This window comes from Hypanus sabinus, chromosome 23, assembly GCF_030144855.1.
Source record: "Hypanus sabinus isolate sHypSab1 chromosome 23, sHypSab1.hap1, whole genome shotgun sequence".
In the NCBI taxonomy this organism is placed as follows: Eukaryota; Metazoa; Chordata; class Chondrichthyes; order Myliobatiformes; family Dasyatidae; genus Hypanus; species Hypanus sabinus.
Window position 1 is genome coordinate 20,227,576 of NC_082728.1, and position 25,795 is coordinate 20,253,370.

Here is a 25,795-nt window from a genome sequence, read left to right on the forward strand (position 1 = left end):
ACGAAGGAAATTAATGTGCACACAAAAGGTTAGTTACCTAAAATAATGTAGTAATTAATAATTATACTTACTAAAAATAATCTTTTAGCTAACTGTTTCTGTTAACTAGTAAGTCAGTTGATCAAATACCACAATACACGTCACTAATTTATGTCACCTCACTTTTCCCGTTCTGGTTTGTACAGCTGCATCACAACGGCAGCCATGTTTGGCGGACAGTGTTCATATCGCAAAGTTTACAAAGATCCGTTATCAAATCCTGTAGATAGCTTACTAAGTTTTTATTGAAAAAAATATTCATTCACTATGTCCAATTCAAAAGAAGCGAAGGGCATGAAGTACAAAAGAACTGCAAATTTGTTTAAATTTGAATGGCTTTACAAAATAGTAGAAACTGTTACACTGAAAGCTCATGAGGTCATGAACGTTCACCTATGAGAAATATTTATGTATGATTTGGAAACTAGAGTTATGTGTTTGTATTGTCGTGATGCAAAAGTTGCTGGAGAATTTGCTCGTGGAAAGAAGTGGGATATTTGGAAACTTGACTTTTTGAAGCATCATTTGGCAAGTAAATTGCATTTAGATGGTGTACAAAAACTCAGACAACAGAACCCATCATCACCCGTTACAAGAGTGCTACGCATGTTACGGTTGAGTGCAGATAAGCGAGAGCGAAAGCTATCAAGCCCAGAAGAGATCAAAGTTCTTTTTGAAAGATGAGGTATAAGAATGATCAGTTTTTGATTTCTCCACAATTGTAGAGTGCGACTTCATATTTGGTAATGAATAAGTTAATGTCTTATGTCTAAAATATCATGATTTTCTAGCTGAAAATACTGTAATAAAATGTTCGGCCACTGGGAAGTCTTGCATGTGGGGTGGGGGGTGCGGAGATGCTCGACAAAGTGGTCCTCCAATTTACGATGAGTCTCACCAACGTAGAGGTGGCTAGATCAGGAGCACCAGGCACAATAGACAACCCTAACGGTTTGGCAGGTGAAGTGTTGCCTCACCTGGAAGGACTGCTTGGGTCTTTGAACGGAGGTGACTGGACAGGTGTAGCACTTTGACTGCTTGCAGGGTTAAGTGCCAGAAGGGAGATTAGCGGGGAGGGACGAATGGACAAGAGAATCCAGCCCTGCATAGAGGCAAATGACCACTGGTTGATCTTTCAGGTCGAGACCTTCATCTCGACCAGAGACATTGACTGTCCATTTCTTTTTAGAAATACTGCAGTTCATCTTTATGCTAATGACATGTATGATTGCTACACGGCTGGAACTTGGCACAAAACCCTACCGCCACCATTAGCACTCTTTAAGTAATAAATTGTCCCATTGCTCAGAGTGGAGAGAATGACACCATGTTGGTGCTGTGTGGACCCCATAGAGAGGTAACTTATCACTGACACAGACTCAAGACTGCAACCCGACTGTACAAACTGCATGGAAAGTATATTATATGAGCATTCAGATACCTTCCCTGAACTTTATCAAATATCCTTTGCTTCAGAAACTTACCACACACAAGATCTAACAGATAATCACAAAACATTGCTTTGAAAGTAACATAGCACGAACCACCTGTTGAGTTTGCGTTTTATTAAGGAGTCCATTGGCATTCAGATGTTCCACAACGTACAGATGAGTAGTGCTGCGCTTCCATATCCTTCCTTGACTGTTCTTCAGCAGACCCAACACCAGGATCTTGAAAAGGAATTCTTCCAGTCCTTTCCTTACCTTGCAAAAGCAGAAGAATCAGAAAGATTAACAAAAACTCTCCAATAACCCGTACTTCAGATATGATTGACATTTATTTCAACGACAGGACTGATTCTGTCTTCAGGTTTAAATGGGAACAGGTGCTTACAGACTTACCTGTCATCTAAACATGAAGTATATAGAGCTTTTCCCTCCACTTTAATAGAGGGGAAATCACTCAAAAAAAAACATTTATAAGGAAATAGGAGCAGCAGGAGGTCAATTGTCATTTGAACCTGCTCCGATATTCATCAATGGCTGATCAATGCCACATGACCGCCATTCCTTTATTGTCCAGAAGTCCATCAATTTATTTTCAGTCAATTCCAGGACTGAGCTTCCATAGCACCCCCCAGAACAGAGAATTGCAGAGATTTACCACTATCTGAGGGAAACGATTCCTCTTCATTTCAGTTAAAGAGGGCCTGACCTTTATCCTCAGGCTGATTCTAGACTCCTCAGCAAGTGGAAACCTTTCCCATTCACCTAGCCTGAGGAGCCTTCTAAAAATATTTTGGTTCAATCTCCTCTCCTCCAGATGAACTCAAGGCTTGTCTTCTCTATTTCTCACATGGCAAACTGACCATATTGGCAAGAAGTCTGAAAGCACTCCCTCGATTACAAACTTATCCTCTATAAGGAGACCAAAACTGAACACAATACTCCAGGTGCTTTCTCACAGGTAATTAAAGTGGAAATTGGTAGATGATTGTAGATCTCCAAATTTAGGCTTTGGATATTGGGCTCTGCAATAACCTAGATAAAGGAAACTAGTTTGATTTTAAAAAAGGGGAGTCATTCTACTTGTCTGGCAGTCAACATATACGGACTATCTCAAACATTCCGAAGTGCTTAGCACAGGCATCCTCAAACAAACAAAAATTTAAAATTAGACAACAAGCAACAGAAAGCTGGAAGTAATGGGCAGGGATTGTAGAGGGGGTGACAGAAAGAGAAGGGTAAGTATAAGTGACGTGATTGAAGCAAGACTAACCATTTCAGAAATTACTAAATGATGCGGGATCAGTATCAGATAATACATTGATAATAATGTGCTGAGGAAGGTTTCTTGCAAATTTTTCAACTATATGGATTGAATTAAAGAAGTTGGAAAATAGAGGGTAACCATGAGGAAGAAAAGCTTCTGGAAATTGCATTACATTTTTAGGGAAGAAAACTAACTGTTGAAAATAGCACTGATTTCCTTCAGAAACATGGCACTGATTTTAACTGCTGAAACGTGGCAGAGACGAAACTGAGGAATATCCAATGATAAATCCAGTAATCGAAGACCTATCACCCCTGCCATTCCATCACTGAATCCCCCATTATCAACATCTGCAGAACTACCACTGACCCAAAGCCAAAGTAGAGTAGCTATATACATACAAAAGGTGGCTACAAGAATAGTTCAGAGGCTAGGAATCCAGTGGCGCGCAACTCACCTCCTAACTCGCCTATCCACCATCTACTGGGTAAGGGTCAAATCAAGAGTGTGTTGAAATACTCTCCACTAGTTTGGATAAATGCAGCTTCAACAGCACTTTAGTGGCTCAATGCCCGACTGGATGGGCAGGCGCCCCCAGTCTGGCGCCAGCACACCTTCGTGGCAGCTTGTGCCAGCTGCAAGGTGCACTGCAGTAGCTCACCAAGACTCCCGGACAGCACTTCCCAAACTCATGACATCTCCCAGTCAGAAAGACAAGGTAGCAAACGCATGGGGAATACCACTGCCTGGACTTGTCCTTCAGCCACACACCATCTTGATGTGGAAATGTATCGTCATTCCTTCTCCATCATTGGGTCAAAGCAGAACCTGGAACACAACAGCACAGTATAGGCCCTTTGATCCACAATGATCTGCTGACTTCTTCACCTACTCTAAGATCAATCTAACTCTTCTCTCCCACATAGCCCTCCAGTTTTCTATCATTCATGTGCCTATCTAAAGTTTTCTTGACTACCCCTACATCTACCACCACCCTTGACAGGATATCCCCTGCACCTACCACTCCGTGTAAAAGAAAAAAAACCTCTGACATCCAGTCCTATACTTTCCTCCAATCAGCTTAAAGTAACACCCTTAAAATGAACCACTTTTGCCTTGGGTAAAAGTCTCTGGCTATCCACTCTTGTCATCTTGAACACCTCTGTCAAGTCACTGCTCATCCTCCTTAGCTCCAGAAAAAAAAACCCTAGCACATTCAACCTATCCTCATAAGGCATTCTCCCTAATCCAGGCAGCTTCCTGGTAAATCTCCTCTACATCCTGTCCAAAGCTTTCACGTCCTTCCTATAATGAAGAATCCAGAACTGAACATAATATTCTAAGTGTGGTCTAGCTAGGGTTCTATACAGCTGCAACGTTATCTCATGGCTCTCAAACTCAATATCCCAACTAATGAAGACCAACAGACAACAACCCCAAACAATGTTCTTAAAATCCTGAAACGTTCTCCCAAATAGCACTGTGGGTAAACCCACACCTCAAGGAGTCTTGAGGTTCAAGAAGGGAGACCACCATCACCGTGTCAAGGGCAACTACAGATGGGTAATTAAATACTGGCCCAGCTTACGAAACCAACATCCACTGAATGAATAGTAAAATAAAATCTTAAAATAGTTGCACTCTCTGAACCTGCTTCTTTCCTGCCAAATTCTGATCTTAAGGTGATTTTCTGAGCAGAATCTCCTTGGGAACCATGTGGGATTCCACACATTTAAGTGACTCCAAGCCTCTATATTCATTTTTTGTGGGTGCGGCAGGTGGACAATTGTGCCTTCATACTACTTTGCACCTTTCCAATCTCCCAATAACACAAGGCTATGAAATCTGATGATCCCTTACAGGTGCTACATCAATGTGGAATATTAATGGCTGCCGAAGATCACAAGTACGCGTTGAATCCTGCAGCTTCTGAACGATCTGGTTCTCATTAATCACAGGCTCAATTAACCGGATTCTCTTCAGAGCATCACCCAGCGACAGCTTTTCATGCAGTCGGTCAACATAAAGAGATTTTCCTATTTGGGAAGGAAATATCAAAATCATTATAAAGCTTACATTTAGTTTTAACCATATAACCATATAACAATTACAGCATGGAAACAGGCCATCTCAGCCCTCCTGGTCCATGCTGAACTCTTAATCTCACCTAGTCCCACCTACCTGCACTCAGCCCATAACCCTCCACTCCTTTCCTGTAGAGCTTTAAATCTGTCTGAAAGCAGATTGCTGATTATGTTCCCAGTATTATTTTTTTATTTGCACAATTTGTCTTCTGTTGCACATTGCTTGTTTAGGAGTCTTTGATTCTGTATAGTTTGTCATTAACTATATTGTTTTTCTTTGTTTTCCTGTAAACAACTGCAGGAAAGATGACCAGGCCTTTCTTCTGCACAGATACTGCTGCCACCCAGGTTGGCACCCGGCTGGGTTTGAACTCTGGACCATATGCCTTGAAGTCCAGTGCTGATGCCACTACACCACCAGATGGCCCTGGTATATACATTTTACTTCAAACTTTTCATCCTACGTCAAGATAAGCCATGCATCTGGTTTAAGAGAAGCTGGGTGTTATATTAAATAAGCAGAGTGGAATGTAAGAGAAAATGCACTTCCACCTTTGTTGTTAATGGCAACATCTTCAATGTCCATCCACTCCCCAGATTTTATTCTATCACCTCCCCTCTTCTCTGGTTCCTATATCCTCCCAACAATTGTTCCAGGCACCCCCAAATTCCCGATCGTAATGTAAATGACTTACCCACTCCAGGTCTTTTTGAGGAAATAATTCTGACAGAAAGACCATCATGGAATACATGAGCTGCAGAGATCTGCCGTGAATGGACAGTGAAATGCTTTAGCAAGTAGCTTCGAATGGCTTCTGTTTTAATATTCAGCCCTATAGGAACCTTGTATTGGCGGAGATAGGACGGGATGTAACAGTGCTGGCGTTTAGCATCAATGATTACCACAAGCTGATATTCTGGGTTACAGTGATGCATCAGTTCCTCACAGAGTTCTCCAAACCTGACACTTGTTTCATAATTCAGACAATCGGCATGTATTAAAGAGTAGATTTTCTGTTCCAGAGATCCTCTGCTCAAAGCTCTCCGCAGAAACAGTTCCACTTCCTCACAGGTTGTTTCCTCAGAGCACAGAAGTACTTCGTCACAGGTTGGCAGTGGCTGCTCTTCATTTTGCATGTAGATGCACAAAGCAGCTGTAAGGACCTCAGGCTGAGGGCAGACGATCAGATTAGGCCTCCCCTGATGCAAGGAAGGAGGAAGGTGCCTTTGCACAGCCTTCACATTCAGAGCGGAGAGTCGGCTGAGCAGTTCTCCAAAACTAATTATATCTAAATGGTTAATTAAGAAAGCAGTCATGTTTTCCATAAACTTGTTCCAAAGGACAGCAATTGCTGTAGGCAGGCTTGCATCTTCTGGCTGGTCAGATGTCTTCGAAAGACCAGCATCGTGTCCTTCCTCACGTAACAGCTCAGCAGCTTCGATATCATCTGAGCATTGCAATTCAGCAGGCTCATCATGCCAAGGAAAACTGTTCTCAGGACCCTCGTGATCTCTCTGAATGCAAGCTCTTGGTGGACTCTGTTCTTGCGGGCTTGCATTAGCCAGAGTGGAGTCTTCGAAGCTCTCATCAACCTCCTCACTCTCATCAACCTCCTCACACTCATCAACGTCCTGCAGGGTGTCAACTTCTTCCTCATCTTCGGAATTCTCACTCAACAGATATGCCTGAAGCACCACGCTTCTGATTTCACTGGCAGTGCAGTGAGGTTTAATAAAGGACAACATAGCAATCACCTGCTCAGATAATGGCTCCCCAGCGGCAAAGCGCCCCAGTTCCGAGCACAGATACACTATCTGTTCCGCTGTATAGTAATTCAGGTGGTAAAATGTTGCACGTTTCTTCTCCATATACTCACACCAATCCTGAAGGCACGCCTCCAGTTCTCTGCACAATATTTGGAGCTTTTCACAGACATCTCCTCTTATTCTCAGGCATTCAACATGTTTGGCGTTGAAATTCATTGTCAAACAGACATTGCTTTCTTTACTACAGTATACTTTTGCTGTCCAGTTTCTGTAGAGCATGTTTCCAGATGAGTACAATTCAATAAATGCTTTTCCAAGCCTTTGCACGTTGTTAAAATTCTACCAAAATTAAAAAAGTAAAGTCTTAGCTAAATGTTATAGCAAATAATGTTTAATTTATTGATTGTAATACCGTGTACATTTACACTTGTAATAGGCTAATTAAATACTGCAGATATTTTCAGATGCAAAATAGAAAAGACACACTAGCAACGTCATATGAAGTCATGTTAAAGTGAAGAGTTCCACTGGGGCATATTGTGATGGTACAGTCATTTCATAAGACCCACTCTACCCTAACTGAGGACTGCTAAAGGGTATCAGCCCAAAATGTCGACTACTCTTTCCCATAGATGCTGCCTGGCCTGCTGAGTTCCTCCAGCATTTTATGAGTGTTGAGGACTGCTTACTACTTATGACATAAAGAGGCCAGCTGGACCTATGCGAATATGCCAACTTCCACGAGAACAATTCCATCTGTTCTATTGACTCTTCTTTATTTTTATGTGGCCCTGAAAGTTATCTGCTCTCCTTTTCTTCGATTCTTCCTATTTATCAATACTAAAGGGAGAGTTTCCAGTCATGAGCTAACCTACCAGCATATCTGCAGGATGCAGAAGGAAAGCTGGAGTTTGGGATCTTAGGGCTACCTAAGTAAACGGGGGTTCAATCCTGATCTGAGGAACTGTCAAGGGATAATATAAAAACAACTCACTGACAGTCCCTCAGATTAGGACTGAAAACCCAGTCCTTCGGTAGCCCGAAGTCTGATGCTGCATCCCACCCTCTGAAGCATTACCAATGTAGTTACAGAGAATGACACTCTCCCATCTCCCAACCAGACATGAATGAAAGCATTCTCCATTTCATACCCTTATTATATGTCCTTAGAAATAGCAGATGCTTGTAAACTATTAATTTGGTCTTGGATCCACCAGCCAAACCTGATTTCTTGAAATAATTATACAGTAATGATGGATGCCTCATAAAAGCAGCAACCATCATTCAGGACCCACAACACACAGGTCATTCCCTTTTCTCATTACTACCATCAGGGAGAAGGGACAAGAGCCTGAAGACACACACTCTAAGATTTAGAAACAGCTTCTCCCCTCTGCCATCAGACTTCTGAAATATCAATATCAATAGCCATGAACACTACCTCAGTATTTTTTGCTCTCTTTTTAAACTATTTCTTTCAGCTTACTATTCTGAATAATAGTGAAGGTAAAACTATTCAGCTATCATGCCGGTGAGTGTAAAGTAGCTGAATTTTTACATTGAAAGCTTGCTTGTTTTCAATTTTTACTTTGAAAGCTTCAGGAGAGGTGGAGCGAAGTTAAGATGGCACTAATGGTGACTCCTTTGCTCTATTTCTATCTTTGATATTTCTTTTTTTCCTTTTTCAAGGTTCTTCTGAAGACCTTGAGCTGGAGTGACACTCTGACTTTGGCTGTTTGCGGGAATGGGACCCGCTCTCAGGGCCTCACAACCGGACGCTTTTTGATATCCCAAGGACGCAGCCAGTAAGACTAGAGCACATCCAGGGTGCCGGATTTTCATGGCTCTGGAGGTGGGTTGATTCTAGGCCGGTGCCCCTGACTGAAGCGTGGCGGGAGAACACGGGACATCGGGAGCAGCGGGTTAGCTGCCGGGGTTTGTGTGTTCAGAGAGCTGCACCCTTTCTGGGGCCGATTCTCTGGGCGCAAAGCTCGGAAAAAGCAAGGCAACGGACTCTCAACATTGTAAATCAGCAAGTTGCTTGTTACGTCTCCCCTCTCACTGTGAAACGGGGACACCTCTTTTTCCCCTATTAGGGAGAGACAGAGAGCCTGTAGTATGTCTAATTACCGGGTGAACAAGCAGTCTGTGTTTTGATTGATGCTTTGCTGCACAGTTGAGTGCTTGGTGGAGGGCGCTGATGCTTTTTTTTACTGGAGGGGGTGGTGGGGGGTGTTGTTGACTTACTGCTGCTTATGCGTGGGAGGGGAGAGCTGGGGGGGCTTTGGGGTTCTGATGTTTAACTTTCATTCATTCTTTGGGGCACTCTTCTGTTTTCGTGGATGTTTGTGAAGAAAAAGAATTTCAGGATGTATATTGCATACTTTTCTCTGACAATAAATGTACGTATTGAAACCTATTGATCACTGATACATGTTGTGGAGCTGGTTTTCTAGTTCTGCATCTTGGTATTTATGAGAATCTACAGGCAGTGAACACAAGTAAACAGAAAAATCAAATTAATTCCTTTAATTAGGGTAACACACAAAATGCTCGAGGAAGCCAGCAGATTAGGCGTTGTCAATGGAAAGGAATGAAGAATCGACATTTCGGTCTGAGATACTTCACCAGAACTCAATCCCTTATTAGGATAACTGAGTCTGTTTTTTCTGCCTTCAACATATCTGCGACTCCCAAGAAAAGAATAGGGGCAACTTAAAATGGTGGAAATACATTGCATCGAGTTCCAGTAAGATGGCGGTATGTTTACACGCAGCGGGTCTCAGGGACAAACCAAAGGTGCACTTTTCTTGACTAAGTGTGTTTTTATACATAGTAAGGTTATCCTTGACTCCAATAACTACTTGTATAGCACATCCACCACATCAGTGAGCTGCTCACTGTTCAAAGTAGTTGGCTGGGGTGCTGTAAGAGCCAGTCAGCAGTTCAGAGAAAGTGAGTCGACCTGTCGGGTTGGGGAGGTCAAATCGGGCTGTCACGCCTCGGTATCCAAGTTGGGCCATTGGGCCTGGGGATTTGAGTTGGGCCGGCGGGCCTGGGGGTTTGTGTAGGGACATTGGGCCTGTTGGTTTGTGTTAGGCCGTCGGGCCTGGGGTTTCGTGTCAGAGCATTGGGCTGCAGGAGAAACTGGATTGGGTTTGGAAAAGCAGACCACAGTGCTGCCTGCTATTCAAAGGCATTGGAGCTGGTGCCTTCAAAATGACACAAAGGCAGTGTGCAGTGAAACCCTGATGGTCTTGGGCCTTATATTTTTGCGGTCGCAAAACCCTGTTGGATATTGATTGCCCCCGGCCTGCTTCCCTTGTGTGGTGATGAGACAGGCAGCGAGGCAGCAGTGTCGTCTCGGTTGTGGTGGGAACTAGGCCTCAATCCTTAGGCTTGCATTGTATCATGTGGTGTCTGGGCTCGGTTGGGGGTTAGCCCCTCTTGTATGTGCTGCCCTCCAGTGTAGGATTGGTGGAATTACATGCTGGCTTGCAAGGAACCATCAATTTGTGGGGCTTGTCACTCAGGGACTTCGACTGAAAATGTGTTTTCTTACGTGGCTATGATCTTTTTTCCCCTTTCTCATTATTTTGAACGTGTGGTGTATTTTGGCACCAGAGTAACGAAGTCTCATTCGGCTGTATCCATGTATGGTTTGAATGACAATTAAACTTGATTTGATTCGATTTCTTCATGTGGTATAATATGCATAATACACAATACACAAATAATACACAAATCAGTGTATGTCTCAATTAAATACCTCAGGATTTGAAGTAAAGATGGAAGTTCAGCAATTTTACAAGGTATTTTACCTAAGGTATCTTATCCTGAAAAAGAGTCTTGGCTTAAAACGTCAACTGCTTTCCGTAGATGCTGCCTGACCTGCTGAGTTCCTCCAGCATTTTGTGTGTGTTGCCCTAGATTTCCAGCACCTGCAGACTTTCTCATGTTAATTATTTTAACCAAGAGTTATTCTTACCTCCATGAACCTGGCCACTTCCTCTTTGCCACTTGCCCTTTTCCCTGACATCAGCATTAATTTGTTTTGCAACTCTATGAGTTCTTCCAGTGAATATATCTTCCACTCTTCTGTGCTCTCGTCATAAAGATGAAGGCGAAGCACATCCCCTAGTGAAAGCTGAACAAGGCAATAAAAAAATAAAACAAGATGCCTTCAATTTCAATGTTAAGAGCTACAAACAGTCCACTGAAAGTAAATTAGCAGTAAATAACCTCCTAGTTCTATTCGAAGAGTTGTGAGGTTTTACAAATTTAAGCACATGATATTCATCTCCAAAAGACAAGGATATTTACACAGATCCACAGATTGGGCAGTGGTGGGGAAGGGGTGGTTATCAAGTTGGTCAAGATTAGACTTAAAGCACAGATTGAGGCAAAGGAAGCTCTACCTCACATTTGGCCTGTAGTATCATTAATCTGAGGGTCCTCCGTATAATAAATAGTTCTATTCCTAGTATTGTCCTAGTTCACTGAACCAACTGTCGCCAGGATCACAAAGCACAACCTCATCCAGAACCACTCGCTCTCATTACAGAACTACTTAACCCAGCCTGATCTAGGACAACCTCATCAGGCATTATTTAGCCCAGACTCACCAAGGACAAACTAATGCAAATCATGACAACGACCTGGGCCAACCCAGGATCACCTAATCTTTCAAGATGAGAAAGCTGAAAAGTACCTCATCAGCATCATTGGTTTAACTAGCTGACTGTAACAGCGCAAGTACCTTTCCCTTGTGCCATTGTTCAATATTGCCCACTGCGTAAACTCCTTTGTTGTTGATGGCAGCTGCAAGAGATAGGGAGGATGTTTCAACTGATCCATGACATTCCTTCAGGGTCTTCAGCCATTCCAAATAACGAGCTGAATCTCTCTGTAGGAGCAAAATAAAAACTGCAGCTCATAATGTCATTCATACCTGGGCTGAAATATTAAACTTGCTCTCTCATCTGCAGACGTTTCCTGAAATGTTCAGCAAATTCTGATTTATTTTAGGCTTATGTAAGCATTTGTGGCATTTTGATTATCTTTTTGTTAGATTTGGGCAAAACAAGGGTTGAAACTTTAAGCTTTCTGACTTCGAAAGGGCCAGAATTAAAACACTTTAAGGCCATTACCAGTTTCTCTGGAAGCCTTGGATCACTTTTCAGAGCTTTCTGGATTTTCTGCACTGAAGTCATTAACTCGTCAAAACTTATTTTCTGTTGCAATCCATAAATGAAACATGAATAGCCCATGATGGCATCGTGGAAGCAGGCAACACGATCAACCTCCATGTCATTTTCCCCAGCTGATATGGACGCCAAGTCCACAAACACTTTAACTTCCCTTAAATCTGGGGAGATGGGGAGAGGGAGATGGGAAACAGTAATAAATTAGAAATGCACAAAAAAATTTCATCCAGCAAATTCAGCAGAGATTTAAAAGAAATCCAAAAATTAAAGCGCTATCTTTACTTACTTGTCAAAGCTTCTTTTACCCACTTTACAAAAGGCTGTCTGAGAATAAATTCATCTAAGCACTCTATGCATTTTGCATTAATCTTCACCAGACGGTCTTTAATCTTAATTAGGTCATTGTCAACATAACTTAATGGTTTTGTCTTGAAGGATGTTTCATTCTGAACAAAAAAGAAACAATTCTTGATGTGAGTAAATGGATAAAAGTTTCACGGCAAAATGACATTAACAAATTATACGCTTGATGTGCTTAGTAATAATTTGATCTTGTAAGTAAATGATTAAAACTGAAGAACAGAACCATGTATTTACTTCCGCTAGTCCTCTTCATCACTATCATTAGACGGCTTGGTATATTTTCTTTTACTGCACATTTATCCTAACATTATCCCCTCATCCAAGTCTTCCTCATTTGACATCAAAGTGTTTCTGAAAATATTCTAGAGTTTTCACTTAATGATCTGAATTTTATTGCTATTGCTACGAGTGTTTGTCATCATAAATTACTTCTACCCAGCTCATAAATGTTGACCATGATAATTTGATGAACCATTACTATATTTTTATAGTGCATGATTTTACAATGAACCCATGAACGCTACCTCACTACTTTTTTATTTCTATTTTTGCGGCAGCAGTACAATGCAATACACAATGATAGAAAAACAAACATGAAATACAGCAAGCATTTTAATACTTACCGTAATTCATGGTCTTCTTTTTCTATTATCGTGTATTGCATGGTACTGCTGCCACAAAGACAACATATTTCATGACATACGCTGGTGATATCAAACCTGATTCTGATTGACCATGAAGGTAGATGAGGGTAGCCCGAAGGGCAGGTGAGAAAGGGCAAGGGATGTAGTTTACATAGACTTTAGCAAGACCTTTGACTGAAGACCTCATGGCAGGTTATTCTGGAGGGTTGATAGCAGATTGGACTCACAGTTGGCTCAATGGTAGGAAGCAAAGAGGTGTTACTCAGATTGAAACCCCATGTCTAGTGGTGTGCTATAGGTGTCGGAACTGGGACCATTGTTGTTCATTATTTATATAAATAATTTCAATGAGAATGTATAAGGTGTACTGAATAAGTTTGCAAGTGATACTAGAATAAATGGTGTGGAAAGTTATAACAATCACAAGGGGAGCTTGATCATCTAGGTATTGGGGCTGAGGATTGGCAAATGGCTTTCAAGACAGGTAGATGTGAGGTACTGCATTCTGGGAGATCAAACTGGGGTAGGACTCATCCAGTGAGTGGGAAGGTCCCGCAGACTATTATGGACAAAAGGACCAAGGAATTCAAGTGTACAGTTCACTGAAAGCAGTGCTACAGTTAGATAGGACAGTGAAGAAGGAATTCGCCATGTTTGCTTTCATCAGTATAGGATTCATCACTGAGTATAGGAGTCGGGAAGTTATAGTGCAGTTATCCAAGATGTAAGTGGGGCCACATTTGGAGAATTGTGTAGAGATTTGGTCACCTTGTTAAAGTAAATATGTTATTAAACTAGCAAGGGTGGAGGAAAAAAATCACCAAGATGTTGCCTGGACTTGGGAGGCCTGAGTTACAAGGAGAAGTTGAACAGACTAGGATTTTATTCTCTGGAGCGTAGAGATTGAGGCTAACCTGACAGAAATACATAATACCTAGAAGGCATAGACAGCAACAGGTTTAATATCACTGGCATATGTTGTGAAAATTAACAGGGGGAAAGCACTATCTTTTTCTCAGGGAGAAGGTGCTGAAAGCAAGAGGCCATGTTTAAAATCAGAGGAAATAGATTTAAAGGGGCCATCAGAGACAACTTCTTCAAGAAAAAGGAAGGATGGTGGGTATTTAGAATAAGCCATCAGAAATCATGTTTGAAGCAAGCGCATTAGGAACAGCTGAAAATCAACAGATAAATCCATGAATAGGAAAGGTTTGGTTTGCCTTGGGCCAAATGTAGGTTAATGGACCACACGCTGGGCAACATAGTTGGCATGAACAAGTTGGGCTGAAAGGCCTGTTTCCCTTCTGCATGACCTGGTGACCACTATTGCACAATGAAACATCACACATCCAAAATTAAAGTCAATATTATTATTCCATGTACTAATTCACAAAATCATAAAACCTATATACTTACTAATTTTGCCAAGTTCTGAATATTTCTAAAGTCACCCAACAGCTCTAACTCCTTCACCAACTCCTGAATCACACGGGCAGAATCAGCAGCTAAGTGAAGTTCATAATACTGTCTGATCTGACGAAGCCTCTCCTTAGGCAAGTCTGCTCCTTTCACTGCTTTGAACATTATGGTTAATTCTTTTGTTATCTCTTCAGTATTGTGTCTCAAATCATGGAACATCCAGTCCACTTCCTGGAATGTTATGGTACCATCTTCAATATTCTCACACAGGTGTTCATACTTAGTCCAGCAAAGGTCCCAGACACTGCAGCAAAGCTCTTCTAAGGTTTCTTCATCATAGTTGGACATCATTGCAGCTTCATTCCAGCAGTTTAAAAGAACGATGCTGTCTGCTGTCTCCTGCATTTGAAATGCCATCACTTTGATGCCTCTGCTCAAGTTAAAGTACTTAACATCAGGAGGAGGCTGATCCTCGGACTGTGCATTTGTCCACCTATTGATGCTGACCAGTTTGTTCAGGGGCCAGCGTTGGATATTGGTCCTGTAACTTTCTTCCAGCGATGGTAGGTCAGTGACTATAAAAGCAATCAAGGAAAGATATTTCTTCATATCAAGTATGCAACGACTTAAAGCACATTAAAAATATTTAGATCTATTAAAATCAATGCCACTAAGATACATTCAATTCAGGCATGAGAACTGTGAAGTTACAATCAAATGGATATATCATAAAGAGATACACAATAGAGTACAAATAAAGTTTTAAAAAATGAAGCAAAAAGCAGCATCTGTGGAAGTAAAGGGATGGTCACCATGAGATTGACTCCCTGCATTTATATACAGCCATAACAAAAGATGACTCGTTAACTTAAAGAGATTTTAACAGAAAAGGTGATTTTATTTATTTAGGATATTTCAATTTACAACTTTTCTATAGGGTTAATATAGTCAATACCCAGCAGGATTCCTTCTGAAATCATTACAAAATCATGAATAACTTGATTTGTTCAAATCTGCGCTGAGGCAGAAAATGTTTCTGAACAAATTCTTGTCCATTGAACTGCGACTTGAAGAAAAACGTCAATCCTGCTGTTGGATCAGTTACTGTACCTTGCAGTCATTTAAATGCTATTACAATATTGGTCATAGGACAAAGAAGATGGAACAGGACAGCACAGGAACAGGCCCTTCAGCCCACAAAGCTGTGCTGTAATATTTAAATTAGTAATATAATGCCCAATTAATCTAACCCCTTCCAAACAAAATTCATTTAACAGCTCCATGTTCAACTTATTGACATAATTATTGTTCTATTCGGAACTTGAGTCACAGCTGGAAAAGTAGTTCCTCTGGTGAACAATGGACTGTGCGGTGCCGAACTTTAACTTTGTTATTCATTGCAACTTGAGAAACAAAACCAAAGAATTGATCAAAATCTTACAACTGTAAGAGCACATGACAACGAATCAAAGAATGAAAAGCCCAGGTAAAGAAAAAGAGGAGTATTGCAAGATTAGGAAGGAAGAACTAAAAGGTTATATTAGAATGGAAGTATTTGACATTCATATTGATCACTTGTTGAGGTAAATTATTAGAATAGCCTGTACATTGGTATTTCCTTCATTACTTCATAACAGTATCTATTTCTACCAGAGTTTGTAATACCTGAAAAATTGCAAAAGGTATTTTATTTATTTATTTTTAAAGATACAGCACATTAATAAACCCCTCCAGCCCAATTACATCCATGTGATGAACTAACCTACTAGCCCATATGTCACTGGGCCGTGGGAGGAAACCAGAGCACCTAGAGAAAACACACACATTCATTGGGAGAAGATACATACAAACTTCTTACAGACAGAAGCACTAATTGAACCCAGGTCAATGGCACTGCCCCTTTTATTTTTCCTCCTTCAATTTTCCGATTGTGCCCAATAGTTCTGACACTATTAAGTTAAAAAAAACTCTGCCAGTTTAAGTCTTGATCTTAGAGGCATGTGCAAAAAGTTGAAGCCATTGTTTTTTGGAGGGATAGGTGCATACTTCCTTGATGTTATGAAGCCAATGTGGACATAACCTAAAGACTTATCATTGAGAGGACTACAGCCCCGTCTCTCTCTCCTTTGACAAATTTGATACATATATAATACACGCAGCATCTTCTGAAAGGGAAGTTTAATAAGTACTTACCAGTAATGATTTCACAAATTTTGTTAATCATTTTTATCAGAGTCCCAATGGCCTTCTTCTCATTCTGAAAGGCTTTAAATTCTTCTTCTCTAGCTGACAACAGAGATTCAATAGGAACCTGAAAGAAATTCTTACCCCGATGCACTGGATTTTTCCGTTCTGTAAATCAAGCACATGTCATCAGTTTTTCTTTACAGTACAATTCATTCGCCTTCCACAAAAGCCATTGGAACGGGACAAGAAAATATACACTTAATGGCACTTCATTAGGGATCTCCTGCACCTAAAAAAGTGGTCACTGAGTTTACGTTTGTGGTCTCCCTCTGCTGAACACCATCCACTTCAAGGTTTGACATGTCTCGCATTCAAAGATGATCTTCTACACAGCACTGTTAAAACACTGTTATATGAGTTACTGTCACCTTCCTGTCAGCTTGAACAGGTCTGGCTATTCTCCTCTGATCTCTCTCATTAACAAGGCATTTCCCCCCACAGAACTGACACTCACTGGTGTTTTTCTTACCACTCTCTGTAAACTCTAGACTGTAGAGTCTAGTGATTGTTGTGTATGAAAATTGAAGGAGATCAGCATTTTCTGAGATATTCAAACCCCTACATCTGGTCAAAGTCACTTAGATCACATTTCTACATTTCTTCTCCATTCTGATGCTTGGTCTGAACAACATCCAACTCTCTTGAAGATGTTTGTATACTTTTATGCATTGAGTTGCTGCCACATGATTGGCTGATTAGATATTTGATTTATACAGCATGTGTACAGGTGTACCTAATAAAGTCACCACTGTGTATATTGAGCAACCACACTGCTGCGCGCACACACACACACACACACACACACACACACACACACACACACACACACACACACACACACACACACACACACACACACACACACTCACACACACACACACTCTCACACGTTCTGAAGACTATGATACGTCTTGGGATGCAGCAAATTTAGAACAGAGCATAGGCTACCATTCACTGAATTAAGATTCTGTCTTCCCACCTTTATGTGGCAACTTTGAACAAACATGTTAAAGCCATGTCTCTTAGTTTTAAAGACACACAGCAAGAAGAACCTCAGCTTCTGCTATCCAGCAACTGTTGAGCAGAATACCAGCTAACATTGAATAGCTCCTCTCTATTGTATGTGGACTGCAAACAATATGAGTACTCAGGTCATGTCCACCTGAGTCAGCTATATAAAAATGAGTCTTCTCCGCTCCAACAGCACCCCAAGGCATTTCTAGCAGTTTTCAGCTGAGATTACTGTAAAAGGGACTTCAATAAGTGATACCTATCAATAACTAAGTGACAAGTCAATAAACTGCAGAGCACGGATGAAGAAAGTTAGTTTTGCCAAACCTAAGATTTTACTATTGGGCAGCTAATATTCAATATTTAATATTTTGGACATAAGAATCAATTATAGCACCTCACCTTGCCCACAATAGGTAAATTTGGAATGTAAATCTGTACAAGACTTCTCATTGTTTTCTATTTTAGGATCTTCGCTTCCTTTTGCTTTATCTAAATTGAATAAACAAGTAACTAATCCTATAGTTAAACATACATTACAAATATGGTTTCAACTTCGTAAATTCTTCGGCTTGAATAAGTTTATCTTATCAAGCCCTATTATATCTAACTTTTTTTTCCAGCCCTCTTTTATGGATCAAGCCTTTGTATTATGGAAAATAAAAGGTATAACATGTTTTCATGATCTATTTTTAGATAACAGTTTTATGTCCTTTGAACAGCTATCCAATAAATATAATTTGCCTAAAACTCATTTTTTTAGATACTTGCAAGTTAGAAGTTTCTTGAATAATATGTTACAGCTCTGAATCCTTGCCAGAAGGGTTTAGTAGCCATCATTTATAATATGATCATGAAAATACAGACAGGAGTATCAGAAAAAATTAAGAAGGAATGGAAAAAAGAACTTCACTGTCTTATACCCACTTAGCAGTGGGAGAAAATTTTACAATTAGTCAATTCTTCTTCTATTTGTGTTAAACATGCCCTAATACAATTTAAGGTTGTACATAGGGCTCACAGGTCCAAGGATAAACTTGCTCGATTTTATTCTCATGTTAATCCAACCTGCGACAGATGTTATTCTGAAATCGCTTCATTGACCCACATGTTTTGGTCTTGCCCCTGTTTGCAAAATTATTGGAAAGATATTTTCGGTATTATTTCAACAGTTCTGAATATCAAATTGCAAGCGCATCCTATTACTGCAATTTTTGGTTTACCAATGGTGGATAATAGTTGTTTATCCCCCTCAGCTCAGCGGATGATTGCATTTGTTACATTAATGGCTAGAAGATCTATCCTATTGAACTGGAAAGAAATTAATCCTCCAACTATATTTCAGTGGTTTTCTCAAACTATCTTAGAGCTTAGAAAAAATTAGAAGTGTTGTCTTTGACCCTTCAGTTAAATTTGAAGAAACTTGGAGACATTTATTCAACATTTTCATAAGAGCTAAACTGACTTTTCCTAAACCTTACTTTTATTATCCTTAATTATTTGGATGGAGGTGCGGAGTTATTGACACTACTCTGTATATTTGACATAATGCAATGGCCCAAGTTGGTTAGGTTTTTTTTTCTTTTTGTGGGGGGGTGTTCTTATTTACTCCATTTTGTGTAACTACTATGAGTTTGGGAGGTTATTATATATGGATTATCATCTATTTGTATTTATACCTTAACCTATTAATTATGTACTCTCAAGCTCTTTGTATTCATGTTTCATTTATGTTTGTTTAAAATTAATAAAAAGATTTAAAAGAAAGAAAGTTAGTCTGCCATATTTTCTGCATGTGATCTTTCCATCACCTTCTCTATATTACAGCCAGGCAAATACACAGTTTTGAAAGCCGTACGGCATACCAACTGCTTGCCGTAAAGACTAATTTCTCGGATTTGCGCCTTAACATGGTATTAACATGCCTTAACAAGTTTGGGGAAATTTGATGGACACTTATAAAATTATGATGAGTATAGATAGGATAAATGCAAGCAGACTTCTTCCACAGATGTTGAGTGAAACTAGAACTAGAGGTCATGGGTTAAGGGTACCAGGTAAAATATTTAAGAGGAACATGAGAGAGAACATCAATGGGTGGTGAGAGTGTGGAATGAATTGCCAGCAGAAGTGGTGGATATGCATTTGATTTCAACATTTAAGAGGAAGTTGGATCAATACATGGATAGGAGGGGTATGGAGGACTATGGTCTGGTTGCAGATAGGTGGGACTAGGTAGTATAATAGTTTAGCATGGACTAGATGGGCCAAAGGGCCTATTTCTACTCTAAAGTATTTTGTAACTCTTAACCTCCTGCTGCTCTCACCTGACTGCTCATAATGTTTTCTGACAAAGAAAGTGAGAGTCTCTTCAGAAGCAATAATTATGGCAGACGAGACATTGGTTGGGAGCCACCAGATTGACAGCAATTTTTTTTCTTTTGAGGAGGGAGCTGGGTTTTTAAGTCTAATTGCAGTAATGAAGATTGCTGACCTGCAATTCAGGTCAATAAGGAGACCGGTTTGAGTGGATCCTTTCCCTATCTCCTGAACCACCTCTCAGTGAGGGCAGACACCACCTCCAATGCACCTACAGAAATGAACGATTGAAGTATAAGGTCTGAAACCAAGCACCCTGTTCATGGGATACCTGGCCTCATGTGCGTATCAAAGACAAGGCCAGCCAACAGTGAGTATCTCAGGTCAGCAATGTTCTCTTAGCATGCTCAGCCAGCTTCAATGGGCCAGATCATCTTCATGACGTCTGACACCAGACCTACAAAGCGACCACTCTATCCCAAGCTTCATCACAGCAAGCAAATCACGTGCTTGTAAAAATGAAGCCTTCTTAACAACTGACAGAACCTCTTGCTCAAGATGGGCAGTGAAGCTAGCAAGCACCTCAATCCTTTCTGGCCGTAGCTTTGTGAACACCAAGGCCATTCGGGCCATCCACCCATGCTGTCAAGCCCTGCCTGATACTCCTGTGGCACAGCTAGTGGATCAGACACAGGGCTCATTAGGCAGCTCAGGACACACATACAGTGGCATAAACTAGTCACCTTCAAGCCCAAAGGACACATCATAATGATGAGAAAACAGGAAGAAGAAAAAAAATCTTTCTTACTCACGTGCTTCAAATAGATGAATGAATTCTTTTCGTTTATCTAAGAGCATCTGCAGGTCAGCAAACTTCACAGAGCCATTGTACATACATTCAGCCAAAGTATGAAACCTCTCCTCAGCATCTTTTAGGAAACTCCTTACTTCTTCAGAGACATTGAGTTCTCTGCAGTCACCTGGGGATCACCACATTTATCAGATTTAATCCATATTAATGCAGGCATTATAATTAATCTATCCCTCAACATAGGGTTTCATGCAATATGGATTCCTGTGCACCATCCACCTCTTATTGGAATCTGATGCAGGAAGCAATAGAACAGGATGGGTTCTTAGTCTTGACAGAAGAGATTCTACAGATGCTGGAAATCTTGAAGAACACTCACACAATGCTGGAGGAACTAAGCAGGTCAGTCAGCATCTATGGGAGGAAATGAACAGGCGACATGTCCCGATGAAAAGTTTCAGCCCAAAACATTAACTGTTCATTTCCTTCCATAAGTGCTGCCTGACCTACTGAGATCCTCCAGCATCTTCATGCTTATCAGGTAGTTACTTGGTTACCATTACTCAGAAAGACAAGATTCTTCTTAAACATCCCACCCGAATTTAAGTTTCAAAGCTGTCATGATGGCATTTGAACTTGCGTTTCTAGGTCAATGATCTAGAACAGGGGTCCCTAACCTTTTTTTGCACCACGGACCGGTTTAATATTGACAATATTCTTGCGGACCGGCCAACCGGTGGGGGAGGGTGGGGTGTTAATCACGACCGGAATATAAGTTTTAAGTCAACTAAGTCACTTATAAGGGGCTAATACAGTCAATTTCGCTTCTAAAATAGCATATCTAACGAATTTAATATTAAACACACAGTGCATATTTTCCTCGTATGAACATATAAAATCACTGCAACATACCAATTAGCTTCAGATGTTTTACTACCAGTCAAGGTGGCATCCTCAGTGTGCAATGTTAGTGTTTCACTTTGGGACAATTCTTTGAGTGATTATTCAAAAAGTTTGAAGTTAATAACTCATCTTCTACCTTAGGCCACAAACTTATCAAACACTGCTGATGAGTTATTAACTTCAAACTTTCTGCATAATTACTCAAAGAGTTGACCTGCACGTGCATGTAACGAGAGCTGTATAACTCACCTCCTTCTACCTGAGGCCATGAACTTATCAATCACCCACGCCATGGACACTTTCTGGAGGTCCAAGATCCGTATGCTCCATGACCTCTGGACTACATGTGTAAATGTAGGAGGGAACTATGTTGAAAAATAAATGTGCTAGGTTTTCTAAAATTGACTCCTTCCACCTTAGGCCACAAACATATCAATCACCCCTCATAGATAGCTAAAGTACCTCAGACCTTCACACCATATGCCATTTGTCAATGTGGAGCAGAGGGAGAGCTTGTCAATCTGGTGGGAGCAAGGGGTGTTGGGAATAGTGAGGATGGAGTGCTCAGGGAGGGGTGGGGGGGACAGGTCGCAGGGAAGGAGAGCCAGGTGTGGGGGTTGGCATGGCTGCAAGCACACGCAGTCTGGCTGAGGTACCAGACAAGGTCATTTCATTTTCAGAAGGCCTTTGACAAGGTGCCACACGAGTCTGCCTATGAAGAGCCCACAGTATTGCAGGAAAGTTACTAGCATGATGAGAGGACTGGCTGATTGGTAGGAGGCAGTGAGTGAGAATAAAAGGATCTTTTTCTGGTTGGCTGCCAGCGACTGTTGGTGCTCTGAAGGGGTCAGTGTTGGGACTGCTTCTTTTTACGCTGTATGTTAATGATCTGGATGACGGAATAGATTTCTTTGTTGTTAAGTTTGCAGATGATACGAAGATCGGTGGAAGGGCAGGGAGTGTTGAGGAAACAAGAATGCTGCAGAAGACTTAGACAGATGAGGAGAATAGGCAAGAAAGTGACAAATGAAATATAATGTTGGAAAATAAACGGTCGTGCACTTTGGTAGAAGAAATAAATGTGCAGGCTATTTTCTAAACGGGGAGAAAATCAACAAATCTGAGATACAAAGGGACTTGGCAGTCCTTGTGCCAAAAGGCCATAAAGGTTAATTTGCAGGTAGAGTCGGTGGTGAGGAAAGCAAATACAACATTAGCATTCATTTCAAAAGGTCTAGACTACAAGAGCAGGGATGAGATACTGAGGCTTTATAAGGCACCAGTGAGGCCTCACCTTAAGTATTGTGAACCATTTTGGGCTCCTTATCTAAGAAAAGATGTGTTGGCATTGGCGAGGGTTCAGAGGAGGTTCACAAGGATGATTCTAGGAATGAAAGGGTTATCATACAGCTCTGGGTCTGTACTCACTGGATTTAGAAGGCTAAGGGGACATCTCATTGAAACCTTTTGAATGTTGAATGGCCTAGACAGCATCAATGTGGAAAGGATGTTTTCCATGGTGGGAGAGTCTAGGAAAAGAGAGCACAGCCTCAGAATAGAGGGGTGTCTGTTTAAAACAGACATGCGGAGAAATTTCCTTAGCCAGTGGGTGGTGAATTTGTGGCATATGTTACCACAGGCTGCTTTGAAGGCCAAGTCATTGGGTGCATTTAAGGTGGAGATTGATAGGTTTTTGATTGGACATAGCATCAAAGGTTAAGGGAAAAGGCCACAGAGTGGGGCTGGGGTGGGGGAGAAACAGCCATGATTGAATGGCAAAGCAGACTCAATGGGTCAAATGGCCTAATTCTGCTCCTATGTCTTATGGATAAGGTAGTATGCTCTCAGCCATGATTCAAAAGGTATTCAGTACAAATGGTGCAAATAGATAGTGCAGCAGTCTTGAGGACTCTATGGCTCACTTCACCTTCGATTTTTTTTCTTAGATCAGCTGAAAGTAACGCGTGGTGATGTGTTTCACAATTCTAAAGTGAGGACTAGCTCAATCACCAAACTTAAGCAACCCTTAAGCTAAATAATGAAACTTTACCACATGTAATCTTGTTTTTATACCAGTTTCACCTTAAATAAATTTATACTGATTAATTACCTTGCAGAAGACAATAGTGTATGGCTCCATCAGGATTTAGCACAGTGCTAATATCATCAGTTTTGTGGCCAAGGTTTCTCTTCCATGACTCTTCAATAATTTTTGATAGAATCTCAGGAGATTTTTGGCATTTCCACACATTTAACTTTGTAAGCAGCTCAAATTCCTTTTTGTCCTAAGATTTTTCAGAAAATAGCATCCATATTGTGAACATTTCACAAGCGCTATTATTTCACAAGCATAAACTCCAACCAAATATAACATTCCCTATTTTCAGATCATATGCATAAAATAATGACTCCTTCCAATAAGTTCAAGTTCATAAATTCATCAAGCTGCACCTTCTCTATACCTTCCTTCATTATTTCACCTAAAACCATGTTATCTTTGTATTTGAAGGCAAATTCTACATGATACGCTTTCTGACGTAGTGGTGTGTGCATGCCAGTCAAGACGATGATAGGGATGATGTGACAACATTATTGTGATAGTAGTGATTTAGGGTGTAGCTTTGGCTCCACGAGTGATAGTTTGTCACTGAGTGCACAGGTTTTCAGAGAATTAAAAAGCCATAATCACCTCTGCTTTATAGACTGTGAGTGAAGGGCTTGGGGATTGTTATCATTGCTGTTTTTTTTCTGTCGGGGAGGGGTTGGTTGCTATTGTTGCTTTTCTTTCTGTGGAGAAGGGGCGAGTGATTTGATGCGGGGAGGAGGTTGGGAATTTTGGGGTTTGTTTTTTTTTTGTTTTTTGTGCTGGGGTGGGGGGGGCAGTTGATGTCCTTTCTTTCAACAATCACTGTGGTCTTTCTGTATTTTATGGCTATCTGGAGAAGACAAATATCAGAGTTGTATTGTGCATGCATACTTTGACAACCTTTGAAATTAACACTTCGACTTCCCTATAAGCATCTTGAGGTTACACAAATTATAACAGCATAATGTGCTTAATAATACCAATATAGTCCAGTTACAATAGACATACAGCAACAATGGTTATCAGGATATCCTAACAACCATCTTACATTGTGAGGTATTATCAGTGGGTCAAATTGATAAAAGGGACATTTTCTATCTGATAACAGCAGTTCCAATGGAAGATCATGCTAAAATATAACTTCATTTTTATACGGTACTGGTAATAACAAACAGATCAACATGTTGCATGTAGGAGAAAATCTGCAGATGCTGAACATCCAAGCAATGCACATAAAACGCTGGACCTCAGCAGGCCAGGCAGCATCATTAGAAAAGAGTAACCAGTGGATGTTTTGGGCTGAGATCTTTCATCAGGGTGAGTCCTAAACTGTTTACTCTTTTCCATAGAGGCTGCCTGGCCCGCTGAGTTCCTCCAGCATTTTGTGTGTGGAACCTATTGCACACACATAGAGTCATCGCCGTTCCAGATTCCTGGCTCTGTCCTCTCTATCCATGTGATATAAACGAGGTGGACTTGCACAATGCTTGACACCTCTTTGGGACATACAGAAGTATCTTAGGGTTATTACTCTCTATAACTATAGTCAGTGTTGTCACGTCAGGAGCAACATCACCAATTTTGAATACAACCATCTCCCAGAAGCTCCAAATTGAAAGTGACCGATCTGCTTCAGCAATGTTTACTGAGAGATAAATACTAACCAGGAGGAAGAGGATAACTCCCATGTTCTTCCATCAAATAGTTACTTAGAAATATTTGCATCAAGTGAGATGGTTCTTCAGTTAATTCCTTTATCTGAAATGCTGCACTGGTGCACTTCTTCAGTACTGTACTGTGTGTCTAAGCACAGCTCCTTTGCCATATTCAAGTTTGCTGATGACACCACTGTCATCTCCTGAATCAAAGGTGGTGATGAATCAGCATTTAGGAGGGAGATTGAAAGAAGAATATTGTTCAAGAGGCTGTCTGACTTAAATGTAAATTGTTTTCCTATTAAATATTTGCTTGGCCACCAAGAGAACCACCATCTGATTGAAAAGTTTATTATTCTGTTTCCATGTGTGCGACTAGTTTATATTTGAGAATTTGAGTTTCTTGGAAGTTCTGTAATTAATTGTACATCCTGGGGAGGGCAGTAATGTGCCTAGATGCATCTAAACTGTTGGAAATAAAATTAGAAGAAGAAGAAAAAGGAGGAGGAGGAGAGAGACTAAAAATCT

The 25,795-nt window shown here is 40.7% G+C and overlaps 1 protein-coding gene across 1 annotated transcript in view; it reads right to left on the bottom strand.

Annotated features, from left to right (window-relative positions):
* LOC132380343 (E3 ubiquitin-protein ligase rnf213-alpha-like) overlaps window positions 1-25,795 on the bottom strand; it is a 163,611-nt gene that overhangs the window by 91,858 nt on the left and 45,958 nt on the right. The window contains exons 25-35 of the mRNA XM_059949090.1: window positions 23,637-23,811; window positions 20,625-20,792; window positions 16,429-16,587; window positions 14,233-14,810; window positions 12,096-12,255; window positions 11,753-11,970; window positions 11,362-11,508; window positions 10,591-10,749; window positions 5,531-6,941; window positions 4,612-4,787; window positions 1,587-1,742 (exon numbers count right to left, since the gene is read on the bottom strand). Coding sequence (XP_059805073.1) covers window positions 1,587-1,742; window positions 4,612-4,787; window positions 5,531-6,941; window positions 10,591-10,749; window positions 11,362-11,508; window positions 11,753-11,970; window positions 12,096-12,255; window positions 14,233-14,810; window positions 16,429-16,587; window positions 20,625-20,792; window positions 23,637-23,811 — 3,507 coding nt within the window. The remainder of the gene's footprint in view (window positions 1-1,586; window positions 1,743-4,611; window positions 4,788-5,530; window positions 6,942-10,590; window positions 10,750-11,361; window positions 11,509-11,752; window positions 11,971-12,095; window positions 12,256-14,232; window positions 14,811-16,428; window positions 16,588-20,624; window positions 20,793-23,636; window positions 23,812-25,795) is intronic.